Source organism: Myxozyma melibiosi (genome assembly GCF_037950935.1).
Source record: "Myxozyma melibiosi strain Phaff 52-87 chromosome Unknown BZA70scaffold_11, whole genome shotgun sequence".
Taxonomy (NCBI): Eukaryota; Fungi; Ascomycota; class Lipomycetes; order Lipomycetales; family Lipomycetaceae; genus Myxozyma; species Myxozyma melibiosi.
Window position 1 is genome coordinate 501656 of NW_027042925.1, and position 18291 is coordinate 519946.

Genomic DNA, 18291 nt, shown 5'->3' on the forward strand with positions numbered 1-18291 from the left:
GCTTTCTACATTTCCAGAACGAGCAGCAGATTTCCAAGTAGGTAAGAACAGCAATTTTGCGAGACCTCAATTAGCGGGAAAGCTGTTTGCCGAGCTTGATATGCAAGAAGCGCCTAAATATGTGCTGCTCAAATCAAATATCTAGGCCCCCCAGCCACCCGACACATAGAAAAAAGAACCGCGCTGAAGTTTTCCCGCTCATTCTTCCTCTAGAGTGTCATTCTTTCTTTCGAGTGTCTTTGGCATAGTAAAAATACGCGATGATAGCAGGTCCGGAGATAGAATTCTGCAAGCTCAAATTGTCCAAGACAAAAATACTCGTCACGTGATCTGTACTCATATTTGGCATCAGATTGTGGGCAAGCTCAACAAGCGCGCTTTTAATCAATTCATGACCTCGATCCGACATCCTGAGCTATATTTACTGCGTTCCTTCAGCCCAATACAGAACGAAGAACACATATCCTGGAGTTTCAGTGTTAATTCTGCATGAGAAGTCATTTGATATCTTGATTTGCATCGGGTGATCTTGCCTCCAGCACTTTTATCAATTATAACGGGCATGAGCGATGGCCGAGGTGAGTGATCAGCTATTGATTGATTTATGACTATCTCCCGCTTGAGGAACTGAGATTTATGGTGAAATGGAAGCTGACAGGATTGTAGGGACCCAGTGATGAGGACTCTCGCCGGCTACGCCGCTTACATCTCCTGGATCTAAATCAACGCGCGTGGAATGGCGAGCAAAGTGAGTGGTATTTCGGGAATATAGGTCGAATGAGTACTGACGATTTGACATGTTTGCATAGACTTGTTCAAAACGGCGTCAAGTTTAGATTCGAGTTTGAAGAAAAATACAGCATTCATCAAACGTCTTCGAACCTCCGTTAATGCCGAGAATCAACAACTATTGATTCGTGAGATCGCTTCTCTTTCGCTTGAAAAATATCTTTCGGAGATTATTAGCGCAGCAGCAGAGGGATTGGGAAAGTGTCGGCTGACAAATGATATCTGGGCTGGTGTCGAAGTGACATCTGCTCTGCATCAGCGATTCGAGGCATCTTTCACCCCGACTTTGATGTTGTATCTGCTGCGAGCCTTTGCAAATCCTACTCAAGCTCAGTTAGCCTCACTCACCCCGGAGCAGCGATCAAAGGAAGACTCAAGTAGGCTCATTCGTCAGCGAGGACTGTTACGACTGGTGACCGAATTATGGCTGTGTGGAGTTGCTCGAACTAGTGACGATGCTCGAAAAGCTGCGGAAGGGAGTGCTGATGCCAGCACGACAAAGCACAGCTCGCGCGGCAGTAGTTCTGGGACGTCAAGTCACTCTCGCGATTCTGGAGCTCATATCAGTATACCTATTCCTCTTGAGGTTCTGCGCGAGCTGTTGAGCACTGATCTCAAAGAATTTTACTATCTCCCTTTGGCGGCAGCATTTATCAAGAATTTTGGTGTTGATATACTGGGTGCGCCGAAACGGAGAGCGGAGAGGCTAGATGCTACGAATAGCCAAGAGACTGTTGATGAAGCGCAGCCGTCTCCGCCCTCAACTACAGACGCATCAAAACCTGTGTCTGCCGACGAGTCTCAGATTTACGGAGTCATGACTTTGGAGTTAAGAAAGCAATTCCGGGCAGTTCTTGAATCTTATTTCAAAAGCCTCTCAATTCATATTCTGAAGAATCATAAGGTAAGTTAAGAGGAGGAGTGGTATACAATTCACTTCTGACTACCCTTCCAAGTTTGATATTAACATTACCTCTTTTAGTTTTTGAAAGAGCAAGAAAAGCGAAACAATGCGGCGTATATGCGTTCAGGGGAGATTTTCGAGGATCGACAGGCAAACTTCGAAAAATTGCAGAAAACCGAAGAAAAAATGCTTGCGAATGCCCAAGTGTAAGTTTATTTGAGTGAAAGAGATACAGTGAACGTGAATTAGCAAAAACTGACCTTTTGTTACAGGTTGGCTGATGCCCTTGAGATTGAGATGCCGGATATATCTGAACAAGACGCCAAAGACGCTCCCACTCAGAGCGCACAGTTTACATTCACAAAAGGCGGTTTTGGAAATGGATCTGAGGACGTCGGAATCTGGGAAGACGAGGAGCAGAAGAAATTCTATGAGGATGTCTTGGACTTACGAATTCGGGTTCCTCAAGAGTTTCTAGATTCTGGCAATCGGAAGAGCGCAAGCGACGATGATTCCAACGCTACGCAATCAAAGCCGACTGCCGAAAGTGAATTGTTAGAAGTTGACGACGATCTTGCAGATGCAGAATTGGATGACAATGGATCGCTAGTGATGAAAGCCGATCAAGAGGCTGATGTTGAGTCGACAGGTCCGGGGGGAATATCAAATCCATCAATTGGAGCGCAGATGGATCTGATCCTTCTTAGACTTCCCGAGCTTTCGACGCGGGAGTCTATAGATCAGCTCGCTATTGATTTTTGCTTTCTGAATTCAAAGGCCTCTCGAAACAGGCTGGTTACTAGCTTAGAGTCTATACCAAAGAATCGGCAGGATCTGATTCCAGTATATTCAAGGTTGATTGCGACTTTGAATAAATATCTACCAGATATTGGGACGACCATAGTGCGATACTTGCAGCGTGAGTTCAAGGTTTTGATTCGAAAACGTGGGAGTATAGCCGGAGCTGGTAGCGGGGGAATGGCAGATCGGGGCTTGTCAGAGGCGCGATCGCGAAATATTCGATATATTTCGGAGCTGGTTAAGTTCCGTGTGGTTCCAGGCCATGTTATTTTCAATTGCATCAAGATTCTGGTCGACGGCTTTGGCAGGAATGAGATTGAGACGTTGAGTAATCTGCTCGAGTCATGCGGACGATTTTTGCTACGAAATGAAGACTCCCGCGATTTGATGGCCGAGTTGCTGCAGATTATGTGGAAGAAGAAATCCGCCAAAATGCTTGATGCGCGGGAACGAATTCTGCTCGAGAACGCTTTCTATTATGTCAACCCACCCGAGCGACCGGCGATTATTCAGAAAGAGCGGTCGGTGGTGGAGCAGTACGTTCGGAAGCTGGTTTATGTGGATTTGAACCGACAGACGTATCATGGGGTGCTGAAACAGTTCCGCAAGCTGGATTGGAATGACGAAGAGACAGTGCAGGTGGTTGAGAAAGTGTTTCGAAAGATTTGGAAGGTGAAGTACAGCAACATATCGTTGATGGCTGTGATTGCCGGATGTCTGTCGGTTTATCATCAGGAGTTTATCGTGCGATTGATTGACGGCTGCCTCGAGAGCGTGCGAGTTGGGCTGGAGCGAAATGTTTTCAAGGAGAATCAGCAGAGGATCGCTACGGTGAAGTATTTGGCAGAGATGTTCAATTACAAAGTGATTGATTCTCCGATTATATTTGATACACTGTATACGATTGTCGGATTTGGGCACGAAGGAGGACGGCCTCAGCCGGGGGTAATTTCTTCAGCCGATCCGCCGGACGATTATTTCCGGATACGACTTGTCTGCACGATTCTTGAGACGTGCGGGATGTATTTCGATCGAGGGAGTGGGAAAAAGAAGATGGAACTGTTTTTGGCGTTTTTCCAGTACTATTGCTTTACAAAGGTGACGCCGCTTCCGATGGATGTTGAGTTTGCTTTACATGATATGATTCAGTCAGTGCGACCGGACATGAAATTGAGCGAGAGTCTTGAGGAGGCAGCCAAGGGACTAACAGATGCGATGGCGAGTGCGTTTGGTGATTTGAGTTTGAATGGGGAGGAGGAAGAGGAGGAGGAAGATGAAGAGGAGGACGATGAGATGGAGGAGGACGATGAGATGGAAGTGGAAGCGGGCGAGGTGGGTAACGGAGTGGGTGAAAATGGTGATGGAGAGGATGAAGAGGATGATGACGATGACGACGATGATGATGATGATGATGAAGACGATGATGAGTCGGATCTTGAGTCGTCGTCCGATGGGGAGTCGTCAGAAGAAGAGGAGATTATGAGGCGGAATACGCCGGTAGTGGATGAGGAGTTTGACCGGGAATTTTCTAGGATGATGACGGAGAGTCTTGAGTCGCGGAAGCTAGAGAAGCGGATTGCATTTGACGTGCCGTTACCGATGATGCGTATGCAGGGACAGGGCCAGGGTCATCATCAGCAGGGATATTCAGTTCAGGATATGACGAAGAAGGATGATGAGGAGGAGGATGGTAAGCCGCAGGAGAAGAACAAGGTTCAGTTCCGGCTATTGACAAAGAAGGGGAATCGGCAACAGGTGAGTTTGCATTGTTTTTATTCTGAGTTGAGAATGGGAGGGAATATGATGAAGCAGAAGAAGATGATGATGCTAATTGGAATAAATATAGGTACACACGGTTGCTGTACCGGCTGATTCTACGATAGCGATATCTACACGGAAGAAGCATGAGGCCGAGCAGGAAGAGAGAAGGCGGATGAAGGACCTTGTGCTGAACTATAACCGGACAGCGGCTTGAGAGATATGGAGAAAGCCGTAAGGAGAAGCGGAAGTCAGAAAGTGGACAGCCGATGCAGAGAAGGGATAGTGGAGAGGGAACGGAGGACAGAAAGAAAAGTGCGGGATGGGATGAATGGGTGTTAGCTCTCGAGGACGGCTCCTGAGCGCTGTAGACACTGCTCGTTAGTCTAATTGCTGCGATATCGAGCAATTGCTACCAGAAACAATAAACAGTATTATATATCACATTCATATTTACAATCGCAGACAATTATTCAACAACCAGACGTGCTCTTATCGAGTTATTAGAAATCCGAGGGCCGGCTCAGGCTCGGAACGGGTTGCGGAGCCCGCCGCGCGTCGGGTGCCTGAACCCAGACTCCCGAGGACGCTCCGGCAAGGTTTGACGGATTAGGCATAAGTGCACAAAATAATGCGATATAAGCCCCCACCATGGGGACAAGAGCGGATCAGGAAGCAGAGCGCGAATCGGCAGAAATAAAGCCGAAGTGAGGATTGCGAGCGGATAAAGCAGAAGTTGCAGCCTGCGGCGATGGTCTGGACGAGGAAGAGAAGAAGAAGAAGAATAAAAGTGAGATAATTGTAAATTGAGGAAGATAATTGATGTAAATCATGCGCTTTTCCCTACGACGAGCACCAGTACTCCACGTTCTCGCAGTCTTCTCGTCCTCTTATTGCCTGGTCTGCTCTTTATCTCCAGCTTCGTAAGCAGCGCCCCGAAGCCAGGCACTTTGGGATACTTTCGATATCAAATGAGAAGGCGCCCAGAGCGGGCGCCGCGAGTATGTCCGTGTCTGCGGTGGAGGGGCTCTCGATATGCTCACTGCCGTCCGGGTCTGCTGCTCATCGCGCGGTCTTTCTCCCCGCCCAAGTTTTAAATAAGAATCTTCGTCTCCCCCGCTTCCTCTTCCTCTGCTCGAGCCTGCTTCCCGACTGCTTTCCCTTTCCTTCTTCCTCCTCCTCCTCTTCCCACTACCCCCCTGCCCGCCTCCATCTACTAATCCACAGCCCTCGTCACAATGTCCCGCGACAGAAAGAAATCCACCCCCATCATCAACTTCCTCTCCGGAGGAACTGCTGGTCTCTGCGAGGCCCTCTCCTGCCACCCCCTCGACACCATCAAAGTCCGCATGCAGCTCGCGACCAAGGCCGTCGATGGCGCAAAGCGCATCGGCTTCTTTGGCACTGCCTCCTCGATCATCTCGCACGAGGGCTTCTTCGCGCTCTACAAGGGTCTCGGCGCAGTCATCACCGGTATTGTCCCGAAGATGGCTATCCGCTTCTCCTCCTTTGAGAGCTTCAAGGGCCTGCTTGCCAACAAAGAGACCGGCAAGACCTCCGCGACCGGCATCTTCTTCGCCGGTTTGTTTGCCGGTGTGACGGAAGCCGTTCTCGTCGTCAACCCCACCGACGTCGTCAAGATCAGACTGCAGGCCCAGGCGCACGCCCCATCCGAAGCCCTTGCCGTCGACGCTCCCCGATACCGCAACGCCGCCCACTGCGCCTACACAATCGTCCGCGAGGAGGGTGTCAGGGTCCTCTACCGCGGTGTCGTCCTCACTGCTCTGCGCCAGGCCACCAACCAGGCTGTCAACTTCACCGCCTACACCGAGCTCAAGGCCTACGCCGCCAAGATCCAGCCAGAACTACAAGATCTCCCCTCATACCAACACATGGTCCTCGGTCTGATCTCCGGAGCCCTTGGTCCTCTCTCCAACGCGCCCATCGACACCATCAAGACCAGAATGCAGCGTGAAAAGGCCACTTCGGGCGAGACCGCTATCGGACGCGTGTCCCGGATATCAAGCGCCCTCATCCAAAAGGAAGGCTTCCTCGCCTTCTACAAGGGAATCACCCCCCGTGTCATGCGTGTCGCTCCTGGCCAGGCCGTGACCTTCGCCGTCTACGAGCAGGTTTCCACCTTCCTCGAGGGATTCCCTATACTCTCGGGAAAGAAGCCCGTTGCCATTCTTGAGTAGCTTTCAATCATCTAGACATTTTTTTTTATTTTGATCAATCTTTTTGGTTTGCATTTTCGTGTACAGTATGTGCGACATGTTTTAATATAATGAAGCAAATAAAACAACAATTTGATCTGTAATGATTATTATCTGATTATTATCTTATCTGCAGTAATTTATAGCCTATAGCACCGCAATTTGCCCTGTTCTTCTCGCGACCTCCAATCCCGCTCCTCGCTCCGGGTCCTCGACCATTTTTGCGGGGAAATCCTAATTTGCCCTATCGAATCCCTTCCGTTGTCAATCGGTCTCACAATGTCCGCCCACTTAAGCGTTTTAAGGTTTTCGGCGATTGGTGTCAAAATCTTATTCTATAACCTTATTCTTGTCCTCCTCCTCATCCTCAGTCAAGTCATGAATATACTGAATATCAATTATTTTTGTACAAAAAATCTAACCACCTTCACTCTCGCTGGGGCCTCTCTATAAAGACTCACTCACTGCGTCTTCTTCACCACCAAATCCTCCGGATCTCTCTCCTCATGGATCGCAATATCCTTCGGCTTGTAATCGCTAAACAGCTTCTTCAACACAACCTCAATGACCCACGCTCCCGCATAGTCAAGCGACATCGCCACACATAACCGCACCTTGAAGTCATACTCGAACGGCACCAATCGGAGCTTCTCGTTCAACTCGGGGATAAACTCAGACGCTCCCGCAAACGCGAGCGCGCCCGCCGCCGCAAGACCGTAGTACATCGCCCGGTTCTCGGAGATGTTCTCCCGGAACGGCCGGCCCTGGTAGTTGACCGCGACAGTCGACACCTGCTGCGACAGTTGCAGCAAGTAGATTGCGGAATTCAGCAGCGACGGCTTGAACTCAGCCTCGAGATCGATATCGTCCTCGCGAGGCTCAATCAAGTACGCGTGCTTGGTCACATAAATCAGCGTCACAATATGAATCGCAAACTGACCCAAGATCGAGCCCATGATGTAAAAGTTGAAAATACCGGGCTGCGGACGCTCCTTCGAAAGCTTGTCCACCGCTTTTCCACGCGAGATTGAGTAGAAGCAAACAGACATCAGCATTCCCGAGATCGTGGCCTGACCGTCGCCAAACTTGATGCCAGCAAGATACAGCACCGAGAGCGAGTACGCAGAAATCAAGCAGTTGAGTGCCAAAATCTTGTACATCTGAATCGTCGCCACAAGCGTGCATCGTCCCTGGCGGATGATGTGCACAATCGTGTTCACGCTTCCGAGCTTGGACGTGAACGGCGCCGCAACAGAGGCATCTCCGAGCTTCAAAGTCGGCGCCTCCGTGTCATCCTCCTCATCAACCATGCTCATCATCTTATCCGCCAACGAAGACGCAGTCTGACTAGCCTCCAGCGCATGCGGAATCACATTCGGATCAGCCCGGGCGGAAGTGTACGCCGCCTTGACCAACGCCTCGTCGACAGTACCTCCTCGGGCCTCGATCGCCTTTCGGTAGTTTGGATTGTTCGGTCCCGGAGGGTACAGATGCGCGATAGCAGGCGGCACGGGCGGCACCTTGCCACCCCAGCGCACCATCATATCGCACTGCTTCTGGTAGACATCCTTCATCCTGTTGAACTTTGCGTTCTCGGCAATCTTCTTCAAGCTCTCCTCAGTTCCGTTCAAGAGCGCGACTCCAATGTGCGCCTGCTTCAACGCACCAACGTCGTTCGTGCCGTCACCGCACATCAGCGTCGTGTATCCACCGTTCTTGAGCTGGATCAGAATGTACTCCTTCTGCGAAGGCGACACGCGCGCCCACACCCACGTGTGCTTGATCAGATCCCACACATGCTCGTAGTCGGTAAACTTGGCAAGCGCGTATCCCGTCACGCAGATATCGTATTTCGCAAAAACCGCCGCATCAATCGGCTTCGTCGGATCAACAGCCTCCACGTACGTCTCCTCAACATTTCTAAACACAAGCGCGTGCTCGCCACCGTCCGTGCCTTCCTCAGGCGCATCAAGAATCAGCACATCCCGAGTCACAATCTCGACTTCATACGCAACGTGTACAGCAGTCAGCGGGTTATCTCCGGTAATCATAACAACCCGATGGCTAGACTCGTTCAACATCTTCACGGCCTCGATAGCGTCGGGCTTCAGCGGGCAGTTGAACACCAAAAATCCGGCAAAAGTCAAGTCACGCTCGACCTCCTCGCGAGTGAAGTTGTTGGTCTTGGCCGTGGACAAATCGTCGGGGAGGAATCGGATTCCGAGCGCCAAGACACGGCTTCCACGACGGGTAAAGTACTTGTAAGTCTCCTCGTACTTTTCAGGAATCTCTCTAAGCATGCCGCGCACCGTTTCAGGCGCACCCTTGGCACTGATGAAATACTTGTTTGAGCTAGTCGCAATACTAGACGAGCGCTTCAAAGCAGACGAGAACTGGAACCGACGCAGGATGCGCACCTTGGTCTGTCCGCCAGTCTTGTTGTTCGACTGCAGAGTATCGTTCTTCCCAATCGACCAGCCCAGAGCCTTCAAAGTAGCTTTCTCCATCGGCTCACCGACAACCTCGCCCTCATCAAGTCTCACGAGCGCGTGCGCGGTAGTGAGAACGAGGGTGGTGTTGTGCGCGACCTGCTTGACGTCGAGCAAGTCGGTAGGCGACGAGAGCAATCCGGCGATACCTTCCAAGACAAGATCCTCGCCCGTGAGCGTACCGGTCTTGTCGAAGCAGCACACGTCAACGCGGCCCGCAAAAGGAATTCTGAACGGTTCGGTACAGTAGATGGCGAATTTGCCAAGAGCACCAAGGGAGCTGTTGACAGCCATCGAAAGCTCCATAGGAAGCTCAGGTGGAACGACAGAGGTGATGATGATGATACAATCGAGGAGCAACTTTGACCGCTTACGGTCAATCTTGACACCCTCGGTCCAAACGTACCAACTGGCGGCGATGGCAAAGATGAGCAAGAACAGGATGAAGAAGAGGGCTTCGGCGTTACCGGCACCGACACGCTCGGTGGAGAAAATCATCGTACGCACAAGACTTCCCTGGCTGGTCTCGAATCCGGTGCGCGTGGCAACAGCGATCGCGCCACCATCGGGAGGAAGAGGGATATGGCAGTCAGTGGGAGGAGTGATCTGGAGGACTTTGGTACCACCATAGAGCTCGGAGTTCTTGTCGAGTCCCTTGAGATCGAGAATCTCGTCGGCAGGACGGAGGAGGATTGATTCCTTGAGCAGAGGGGTTGATTCACCGGAGAGCATGGCCTCGTTGACGATGGCAGAACCGTTGACGAGAAGCAAGTCGCAGGGAAGGCCAGAGTCGTCTTTAGTACGGACGACCGAGACAACGTCACCGGGAAGAAGATGGTCGGTCGTAATCTCAGTCCACTCGCCATTGCGGTAGACGTAGATGTCATAAGGCTGGATGCCCATACCGCGAAACTCAATCATAGTGCGCTGACGCTGGAAGACGACGGTTGATTCGAAAGCGACGAGCATGAACAAGGTGAAGAGTGAGTAATACCAGAGCTCATCCAAGAGCCAGAGCGCGACGCAAAAGACCTGGAAGACAAAGAAGGGCGCGACAGCGTGCTCGTAAAAGAGCTCGAGGAAAGTCGGCACCGGGATATCGAACCTGTTGTCGCCGTACTCGAGCGTGAGGTTTGCAATGTCGTTGTTGCCGGTGGTGGTCTGGAACTCGCCAATCTTGCGGGGGAGGTCGATCGGGTAGATGGGCGGGCTGAAGGACGAGGTCTCGGGATCGAAAATGAATCTGCGCTTCTGGAACAGGAACGAGATTTCTTCGTGGCCGCGGCTCTGTAGGTTGTTAGCCAGGATGTTTATTTTGAAGAACGAAGATAAGGTGCGGTGATGATTACCTTGATATGGCTCAGCTTGCAAACCATAGACTGACCAGCATTAGCAATGGGAATGACCCTGATGAGCTTTGCCTTTTTGGGGTCGGTAGCCTTGACGGTGGTGAAGAGGGTGAGGACGTTGACGCTCCAATGGGTCATGAGCCATAGAAGGGCTTGGAACGAGATGATGGTACCGAGATAGACAAAGGTCCACTCTGATCCGTTGATGTACTCCTCATATCTGAGGAAGTAGAAGTATCCAAAGGCAGGGTAGAGGAAGAAAAAGGGCCAGATGTAGGTCCTCAGAACAAAGGGAAGTGGGTCGTGGAGCGAAGCGTCCTCGACGCCGGGGTTTGGCACGAGCGCTGACGGCCTGAGATAAAGAAGAGGAGGTTAGAGAAGAAGGATTCAATTGAGCAGCAAGCAATTGAGCAAGTTGCTTACATGATTGCAGATAGCGCGAGAAGGGTGGATGAGAGGAGGAGGGCGAGGAGGAGGAGGAGGAGGATGTTTAGTCCGCCTTGGAAGATTGAAAGATTGAGGCGAGGTGGCTCACAATCACGTGATTACCGCCACCTACTTGCTTTGACTATGACGATTGCTGATTACGACGATTAAGAAGACTGTTTTATTATTCATACAAAAATCGCTGTTGTGTGCAAAAACACAAGCAGATCACATTATTCTCGACATATTTTGTTACAGTAAATCCCTTTTTGCAGTGTGTTGGTGTGAGTTTATGGGAGCGCCTTTCCAAGACATTCGTAGGTCTCGTTCGAGATTATGCCTTGGTTGTGCAGATACTTGTGCAGCGATGAGACCAGCTGAAGCTGCTCGGCAACTGTCAGGCTGTGGATCGCTGTCTCGAGCACGTTGCCTACCCGCATGTGGTGGGTCTGCGAGATCAAAGTTAGTACATAGAGGTTAAGATGTAGGCAGAATGAAGATACGTACGGCAATAAAACTATCGTAGTACATGTACGAGAAAAAGCCCATCAAAAACTGACAATCCATGCGGTCGGTAATTCCGCCATGTCCGGGGATCGTGTCGCCAAAGTCCTTGATCTTGAACGTACGTTTCAATCCAGATGCAAAGAAGCCGCCGAACGGAGCGATGAGGGACGCGAAGCTGGCCATGACCATGACATGGAAGTGGATCGGAGCAAACTCAAACGTCGCCCGTCCGATGAGAGGAACGAGGGCGGAGGGCACTTTGAAGGTCTGCAGGAGAAAGACCGGGTTTGGCTCACAGTCGAGGCCGGTGAAGGCGTTTGCGGAGAAATCGGTGATGGGGCAGATCATGTACTTCCACTTGCAGAGGAAGTGGCTGAGGATCATTCCAAAGATGATTGTCGAGATCCAAGCGCCGATGAAGCCCTCGACGGTTTTCTTGGGCGAGATCTTGATGAGCGGGGTGCGGCCGAAGGTTATGCCGCAGAGGTAGGCGCAGATGTCGTTGATGATGACGAGCGAGGCGGGTAAGAAGAACCAAAAGAGGCCGGAGAAGATGTTGTTCATGATGAATTGAGCCTGGACGACGACGAGGAGGAGGGTGACGTGGGTGAATGCGAATTGGGCGAATTGGAATTTGTAGTGGCCTTTCTCGAGCGAGGAGACGAAGATCATGAAGCCTGGGTTGTTAGCAGGTCAGTTTGTTTACTAGTGGTCAAAAAGTAAATAAAGAAATTGCAATGATACCAATAATGTAGAGCATATAAGAGATGAAGCGATGATGAGTGGCAAGCGGCAAGAGATAGGAATCGACGAGGACGACTTCCTGGAAGTAATGGATGACGCTTTCTCCGTACAGGAAGTAGATCGTGGTGGCCAAGAAGTACCAATTGATTGTCTTTCCGTACGGCAGCTTCTTCTCGCGAGCCGGCTCGTTTGCGAGAGCGATAACTTCCTTGTAGGTCAGGATCTGGATGGCGGTGACGAGGAGCATGATGTAGCCGTGGCCAGCGGCGAGGAGGCCGAAGAATCCAAGGATCATCACCACCGTCCATATCGTACGAACGATGAAGTTTTGCTTCTTTTTCTCTTTTTCGCTCTATTGTAGTATTTTAGTTGCAAGTCGAGAGAGATTAGCAGAGAGCGATAAGACTTACGATCAAGTCAGCGGCGGGAGCGGCGGGGCTGCCATTTGAACTGTGGGAGTCGTGCTGGGGATGAGCCTTCTTTTTATGAGATTTTGTGGGCGAGCTGGCGGCAGAGGATCGTTTCGGGGCCATTTCTGGGGATCTGAGAGGGCGAATGGAGGAAGTTGGCGATAAGAAGTCGAGGAGGAGGAGGAGGAAGAGCTGAGGGCCGAGGAGCCAGCAAAACAAAGTTGGTGCAGAACCTTATCTGCCGGCATCTGCAATTATTGAAGTGCATCAGATATCGCATTATACATAAGCAGCAGTATTGATTGTATTATATTGTTGTATTTGTATTGTAATGTATATACTCTACTCTTCAACACTTCCTATCAGCTCCAACTGCGCCACCAACCTCGCCTGCCACTCCTTCACAAACGCAGGCGACACCCGCATCAACAGTCCCTCTGCGGTCTCGTACACTGATCCCACGAGATCCGCGAGTTGCCGTCGCAGCGCTGCATCTTTGTCGCAGGATATGTGTTGTATCTGTAGAGTGCATTGTCAGTGTCAGAATGCGGGATCATTGAGCATCAGCAGTGATATAGGCACCGCTGCAAGAAGAAGGATGCAAGAAGGAAGAAGGAAGAAGAAGTAAGAGCATACCCTCCAACCCGCGGACGAGACCTCCACTCTCACCGCGACGTTCTCCTTTGTCTGGATATCGACGCTCTCCGGGTGCTCCGGCACGCGCTCGATACTCGACAGCATCGACGCGTACTCTGCGACAACGGCACTGATCTCTGCTGCAGCGTCCATTCCTATCAGCGAAGAGCAGAGTGCTGAACCAACAGCAGAACAATAACCAGAGAAGAAGTGCTTCTACCGCATGATTTCTGCAGTCGCTTTCCTGCGACTCCGAGCGTCTTCTTGAGTCAACCAGCTGAGCTTAGTTGGAAACATATTCTTTCCTTTTATGTCGTCGGTGCTGCTTATGTCACCGCTGACGTCGAAGGTGGGCGACTCCCAACGAAATTTATTTCGATGAAAGAAAGAAAAGACATAACACAACAACAACAACAACAACAACAACAACAACAAGAAAAGAAGAAGGATATAACTACTACTAAAAGCATTAGTACTGTCATGGCTATCCTCAACTACGCCGGCAAGCTCATCCTGGCTCCGATGGTAAGCATCTCAACCTCAGCATCATCTCTCTTCACCATCTAACAGACCAGGTCCGCTCCGGCGAGCTTCCCACTCGACTACTCTCACTACGCTACGGCGCAGATCTCGTCTGGTCACCCGAGATCGTCGACCATAAAATCGCCATCTGCGCGCGCGAACCCAACCCTCGACTAAAAGCCGTCGACTTTGTCGCCCGGTACCCAAACAAGCCCGACCAAGTCGTCCTGCGCGCCCACAGTCTCGAGCGCTCGCGGCTCGTCTTCCAGCTCGGCACATCCGACCCCGAGCTTGCGGTGAAAGCAGCCACAGTGGTCGCCGCCGACGTCGCCGGCATCGATCTCAACGCGGGCTGTCCGAAGCATTTCTCGGTGCACTCTGGCTCCGGCGCAGGCCTGCTCAAAACCCCCGACAAGCTCGTCGCGATCCTCGAGGCGCTCGTGGCCGAGGTCGGGAGAAAGTTTGGGATCGGGATTTCAGTCAAGATTCGTATTCTCGATACCCCCGAAGACACATTCACGCTCGTCAGGCGGCTCGTCAAGACAGGCATCTCTGCGCTGACAGTGCACTGCCGAAAAGTCCCCATGCGGCCGCGCGAGCGGGCAATCAGAGAAGGATATCTGGCGCAGATCGCCGAGATTTGCCACGAAGCGGGCGTGGTCTGCGTCGCCAACGGAGACGTCTACTGCGGTGGTGATCTCGAGCGGTTGAAGAAAGAGTACGGCGTCGACAGCGCGATGATTGCGACGGCGGCCGAGAAGAATATGTCGTGTTTCTCTGCGTCGGAGAAGGAGGAAGTGCGGCCGTGGCGGGAGATGGTGTGCGAGTTTCTGGCGGTGGCGAAGGCGGTCGACAATAATCTCACAAACACAAAGTACTTGCTCCGAAACATGCTTCCTGGTAAAGTACCAGAGAGACAGACTATGGCCAACGCGAGGGACTACGAGCAAATGTTTGAAGTTTTTCAGATGAAGAAGGACGAGGGGGATATGAAGTGGGCTTCTATCGAGCAGTTGCTGGCCAACATGAGCCAGAGCCAGAGCCAGAGCCAGAGCCAGAGCGAGAGCCAGAGCCAGAGCCAGAGCCAGAGCCAGAGCCAGAGCCAGAGCAGTCGGAAGCGCGAGGCTGAGAATGGTAAAGAGATTGAGGAAGAGCAAGAGCTGAGGGTGAAGCGGTTCGATGGAGTCGAGCAGGTGCAGTCCACAAACAATGCTATTGCTATATAGTCAATACATTTCCTAAATAAGTATATACGCTACATTTCCTAAACGAGCACGTCGGATGCGGACGATGACGTCATCGGGAGAAAGGTGGAGCACCGGGTGTCGCGTGCCAGGCTTCCGACAGCAAGAGATCAGAGATCAAGGTAATAGGTCGATATATTGAACAACAGTTGAAGAACTTCTTCTAATAAATAAAGCAGAAAGAACAAGAATAGTCTGTCTGAACGAGCAGAGGTGTATGAAGAACTAAAACTAAACTAAACTAAAGGAAACTATTAACATATCACTTCTTGTACTTGGGATACAACGTCGCAGTAGCAAGAGCATCTCCATGCAAAGCAGCAATAATGGCAGTGACAGCGGCCACTCTGGCCTTTGCACCGTTAGGTCCGTAGAAGATCTCTGGCAGAGGCGGAGCGCGACCGCCGTTCTTGAAGACGACGGCGCCGTAGCTGATGGCAGCAGCGAGCACGCCGGTCCAGAGCGCAACGTTGGCCGCCACAACCGGGTTCTTGATCTCGACCTTGATCTTCGCGGCCGCCTTGTCGGCCTTCTCGGACGCGACGCTGATGAACTTCTTGAGCGCGTCGATAGCCGGCTGCGCGGCCTCGGCAATCTTCGTCGACAGATCTTTCTTGGGCGCGATCTTCTTTGCGCCTTTGTCGAGCGCATCCGCAGCGGTCTCTCTCAGCGCCTTGGTCGGATCAGGGAAATCGTCTTTTGAATCCCAGCTCTTTGCTTCTTTCTGGATCGAGACCGCGGCATCCTCGACCGAGCTCGCGGCTTTGTCGACGAACGCTGCTGCGTCGGATGCGACGTTCTGCGTCGTCTTCTCGAGCTCGGGGAGGGGTTTTGCGGATTTCTGTGTAGTTTTGTTAGTAGCTGTTGAGTAGAGAATGGAATATAAGAGTACTCACCTCCTCAACGGACTGAGAAGCGTCCTTTGCGGTGACGTCTGCGTATGATCTGGAAGAAGAAGAAAGTCAGCAGATCGTTGCAGATCAGATCAGCGGGGTCGAACAGAGATGCCCGCGCTCAATACTCAAACAAAGAACAATGACAATAAAAGAAGAAGAAGAAGAAGAAGAAGAAGAAGAAGAGACATACGACATTAGAATAGCTGAGGAGGAAGAGACAGAAGAGCTACGAAGCACGGAAGCCGGAGGATGAACGGGAGAAGGTGTGATGAGCGCGGGAAGCAGATAAAAGCCGAGGCCTGTTCAGGTCTTTTTGTTGTGGGGGGAGGAGTACTGCTGTACTGAGTATTATAGAAGGGTTGTTTTGTCCCCAGAACAGTTCCAACTGATCGACAGTCGGATGTTTTATGTAAGAGATTATGTCTTATTGTATTTACAGATCCTTCTTCTTCTCTTCTCTTCTTCTTCTTCTTCTTCTTCTTCTTCTTCTTCTGTCTATAATCATTGCTCAGGCAGCAGTGGGCTCGGCAGCAGCAATTTGCTCCTGCTCCTTCTCCTTCTCGTCGTCGATGTATCGCAAATCATCAGCATAAGTCTCCGGATGCTTGCGGAAGCAGCCTTGCATGGTTCTATAAAGCTGTTAGTCTCTTCTCATAGTCCTCTTCTTCTTCGTCTTCTCTTCATGCGGTTCTTCTTCTCTCATGTAGTCTCTCATAATCAGTCAGAATACTCACTCAAACAACGGGATGCAGTTCACGCCCTTCGGCTCCTCCTGCGAAAATACAAAGCACGAAAACGCAGCCTTAAACTCCTCGCCACAGGGTCCGTAGGCCATTCCACCCAGACACGGGCAGTCCCAGTTGATCTCCCCGGTCTTGGGGTTAAACGCTCCACCCTCGAACTCATCCTCTGCCTCTCCCTCGGCCGGCGCAGGGCTGCTCAGCCCGTCCACTCCGGCCTCCTCGACCGCGCTGTCAAACACGGCGTCCAGCTCGGACTCGCGCAGAGGCGGGATCTCGCCAAACACGGGCTCGACAATGATGACCTCTTCCTCGACCACCTTGCCCTCGCCGTCGACGATTTGCTCGTCAATCACAATCACCTCGGTCGGTTCCTCGGCTCTGACCAGCAGGTTGCTCATCGCGAGCACTCCGGCAGCTGCAAGTCCGAACGGCTTCCATGAGGGGGCTGATGAGGACGAGGATGAGGATGAGGATGACGACGAGTACAGACGACGGCTGACGGCCGAGAATGATGACGACGAGACTGCGCTTCTTCTTGACTGACGGGCGACCTGTGCAGCGACCTGGCGACAAATGGTTTGGCGGATCATATTGAGTAGTTGATATAGTAGTAGAAGTAAAGATACAGATACAGAACCTGTGCAGTTTAAAGAGAAGAAGAGCAGACCAGAGGATTATAAATATTCTCGAGCCGCACTGCCTTCTTCCGAGATATTCTACTTCACTACTTCATCTACACAACTACTTCTACTTCAACTCACTATTATAAACCTCATTATTCTGTATTGATACAAGTTACAAGCAGGTTCATTGCTTTCTTTCCTTTTCTCCTTCTTCCCTCGTCGTGTCAATCTTCAACAATCAACACGACAAATATGAAATCCAACGAAAATCAAAAGATAAACAATAACAATAAATTCAACTTTTCTTTTATTTATACCCTCCCGCTCTTAGTGAAAATTGATGCATTTATTCGACATCGGGCACCTTGCTGCTGGGGGTGGCAACACCAGTGCGGAATCCGTTCTTGAATCGTCGGTCAACAGTCTTCAGGTAACGCTCACGGCCGGTACCGGTGGTTTTTCTTCTCTTGCCCTTGACACTCCAGTTGTCTGTGATATTGTTAGCTGTGTTCATGTGTTCACTTGAGTACTCAAACTCTTGAGTACTACTTTAAATATAGAGAGCAACATACACTTGCGAGTCTTAGCAGCAGGGTATCCGCACTAAACATAACAAATCACATCCGTTAGAACTCGATCATCTTCCTCATTCTCTTCTCTGGTACGTACGGCAGCGCAGGTGGACTTCTGGATGTGGTAAGAACGACGGCCGCATCTATAAATATGTTAGGACGTCCATCTTCTCTTATTCTCCATTTCTTCTCCATTCCTTCTCTTCTCTTCTTTTTCTCTCCTTCTATTCATGATGATAACATACCGTCGGCAAAGAGTGTGCGACTTGTTGTGACGCTTTCCGAAGCTGGAGGTTCCCTCTGCATTGCTCGTTAGCACTCTATAATCCCCACCACTCACGACTGCAACAACAGAACAGATAATCTATAACAAATGAAACATCCTCTGTCTGCTGCAATCCCGTAAACACCAACGTCGTCACTCACTAGTCATCTTGTGTCGAAAGGTTGTTGTTGCTGGTGATGAGAAAGATCTGAGCTGAATCGACGACTGCCCGCTGAGACCGCTGCGTGACCGACCTGCCCGCGCCAAAACTGTGTGTCGGTCCAGCCTGTAGGGTTACGCTAGGGTTACAGACAGCAGTCACGACGCGCACCCTACGCGGAAGCCCTAACCTTCCTGTGCACCTGCTGTAATACGCGCTTATGCTGTGCACGCGCAG

At 51.0% G+C, this 18291-nt stretch overlaps 9 protein-coding genes across 9 annotated transcripts; 3 read left to right on the forward strand and 6 right to left on the reverse strand.

Moving 5' to 3' along the window:
• Positions 1-644: 644 nt before the first annotated feature.
• Positions 645-4614, forward strand: BZA70DRAFT_299965 (putative nonsense-mediated mRNA decay factor; the record flags this gene model as incomplete). Its single annotated transcript, XM_064914679.1, is given in 7 exon segments — positions 645-662; positions 682-748; positions 810-1693; positions 1772-1899; positions 1966-4249; positions 4341-4439; positions 4462-4614. 7 exon segments carry the CDS (start codon positions 645-647, stop codon positions 4612-4614), a joined length of 3633 nt encoding a protein of 1210 aa, XP_064766687.1.
• Positions 4615-5287: 673 nt separating this feature from the next.
• Positions 5288-6599, forward strand: BZA70DRAFT_71563 (mitochondrial carrier domain-containing protein). The gene has a single exon (XM_064915351.1). The coding sequence runs from the start codon at positions 5491-5493 to the stop codon at positions 6448-6450; it is 960 nt and encodes a 319-aa protein (XP_064766688.1). The 5' UTR covers positions 5288-5490; the 3' UTR covers positions 6451-6599.
• A 1-nt stretch (position 6600) lies between these two features.
• BZA70DRAFT_71562 (cation transporting ATPase) lies at positions 6601-10845 on the reverse strand. The gene is made up of 3 exons (XM_064915350.1): positions 10730-10845; positions 10307-10658; positions 6601-10244 (listed from the first exon to the last, which is right to left on the reverse strand). Coding segments are annotated over exons 1-3 (3669 nt in total). The 5' UTR covers positions 10732-10845; the 3' UTR covers positions 6601-6929.
• On the reverse strand, positions 10795-12678 carry BZA70DRAFT_283082 (cytidylyltransferase family-domain-containing protein). Its single transcript, XM_064913377.1, has 4 exons — positions 12394-12678; positions 11984-12335; positions 11240-11916; positions 10795-11181 (listed from the first exon to the last, which is right to left on the reverse strand). Exons 1-4 carry the CDS (start codon positions 12514-12516, stop codon positions 11023-11025), a joined length of 1311 nt encoding a protein of 436 aa, XP_064766690.1. The 5' UTR covers positions 12517-12678; the 3' UTR covers positions 10795-11022.
• A 5-nt stretch (positions 12679-12683) lies between these two features.
• Positions 12684-13353, reverse strand: BZA70DRAFT_283085 (uncharacterized protein). Its single transcript, XM_064913378.1, has 2 exons — positions 13030-13353; positions 12684-12912 (listed from the first exon to the last, which is right to left on the reverse strand). The coding sequence occupies exons 1-2, from the start codon at positions 13180-13182 to the stop codon at positions 12736-12738; spliced, it is 330 nt and encodes a 109-aa protein (XP_064766691.1). The 5' UTR covers positions 13183-13353; the 3' UTR covers positions 12684-12735.
• Positions 13354-13430: 77 nt separating this feature from the next.
• Positions 13431-14911, forward strand: BZA70DRAFT_260026 (uncharacterized protein). The gene is made up of 2 exons (XM_064910873.1): positions 13431-13554; positions 13605-14911. Exons 1-2 carry the CDS (start codon positions 13510-13512, stop codon positions 14775-14777), a joined length of 1218 nt encoding a protein of 405 aa, XP_064766692.1. The 5' UTR covers positions 13431-13509; the 3' UTR covers positions 14778-14911.
• On the reverse strand, positions 14912-15991 carry BZA70DRAFT_283089 (uncharacterized protein). The gene is made up of 3 exons (XM_064913379.1): positions 15882-15991; positions 15692-15740; positions 14912-15636 (listed from the first exon to the last, which is right to left on the reverse strand). Exons 1-3 carry the CDS (start codon positions 15884-15886, stop codon positions 15058-15060), a joined length of 633 nt encoding a protein of 210 aa, XP_064766693.1. The 5' UTR covers positions 15887-15991; the 3' UTR covers positions 14912-15057.
• A 121-nt stretch (positions 15992-16112) lies between these two features.
• BZA70DRAFT_283094 (uncharacterized protein) lies at positions 16113-17190 on the reverse strand. Its single transcript, XM_064913380.1, has 2 exons — positions 16426-17190; positions 16113-16320 (listed from the first exon to the last, which is right to left on the reverse strand). The coding sequence occupies exons 1-2, from the start codon at positions 17022-17024 to the stop codon at positions 16200-16202; spliced, it is 720 nt and encodes a 239-aa protein (XP_064766694.1). The 5' UTR covers positions 17025-17190; the 3' UTR covers positions 16113-16199.
• BZA70DRAFT_283098 (ribosomal protein L37e-domain-containing protein) lies at positions 17191-18129 on the reverse strand. Its single transcript, XM_064913381.1, has 5 exons — positions 18056-18129; positions 17875-17929; positions 17727-17772; positions 17630-17660; positions 17191-17546 (listed from the first exon to the last, which is right to left on the reverse strand). Exons 1-5 carry the CDS (start codon positions 18060-18062, stop codon positions 17404-17406), a joined length of 282 nt encoding a protein of 93 aa, XP_064766695.1. The 5' UTR covers positions 18063-18129; the 3' UTR covers positions 17191-17403.
• Between the last annotated feature and the right edge of the window lie 162 nt (positions 18130-18291).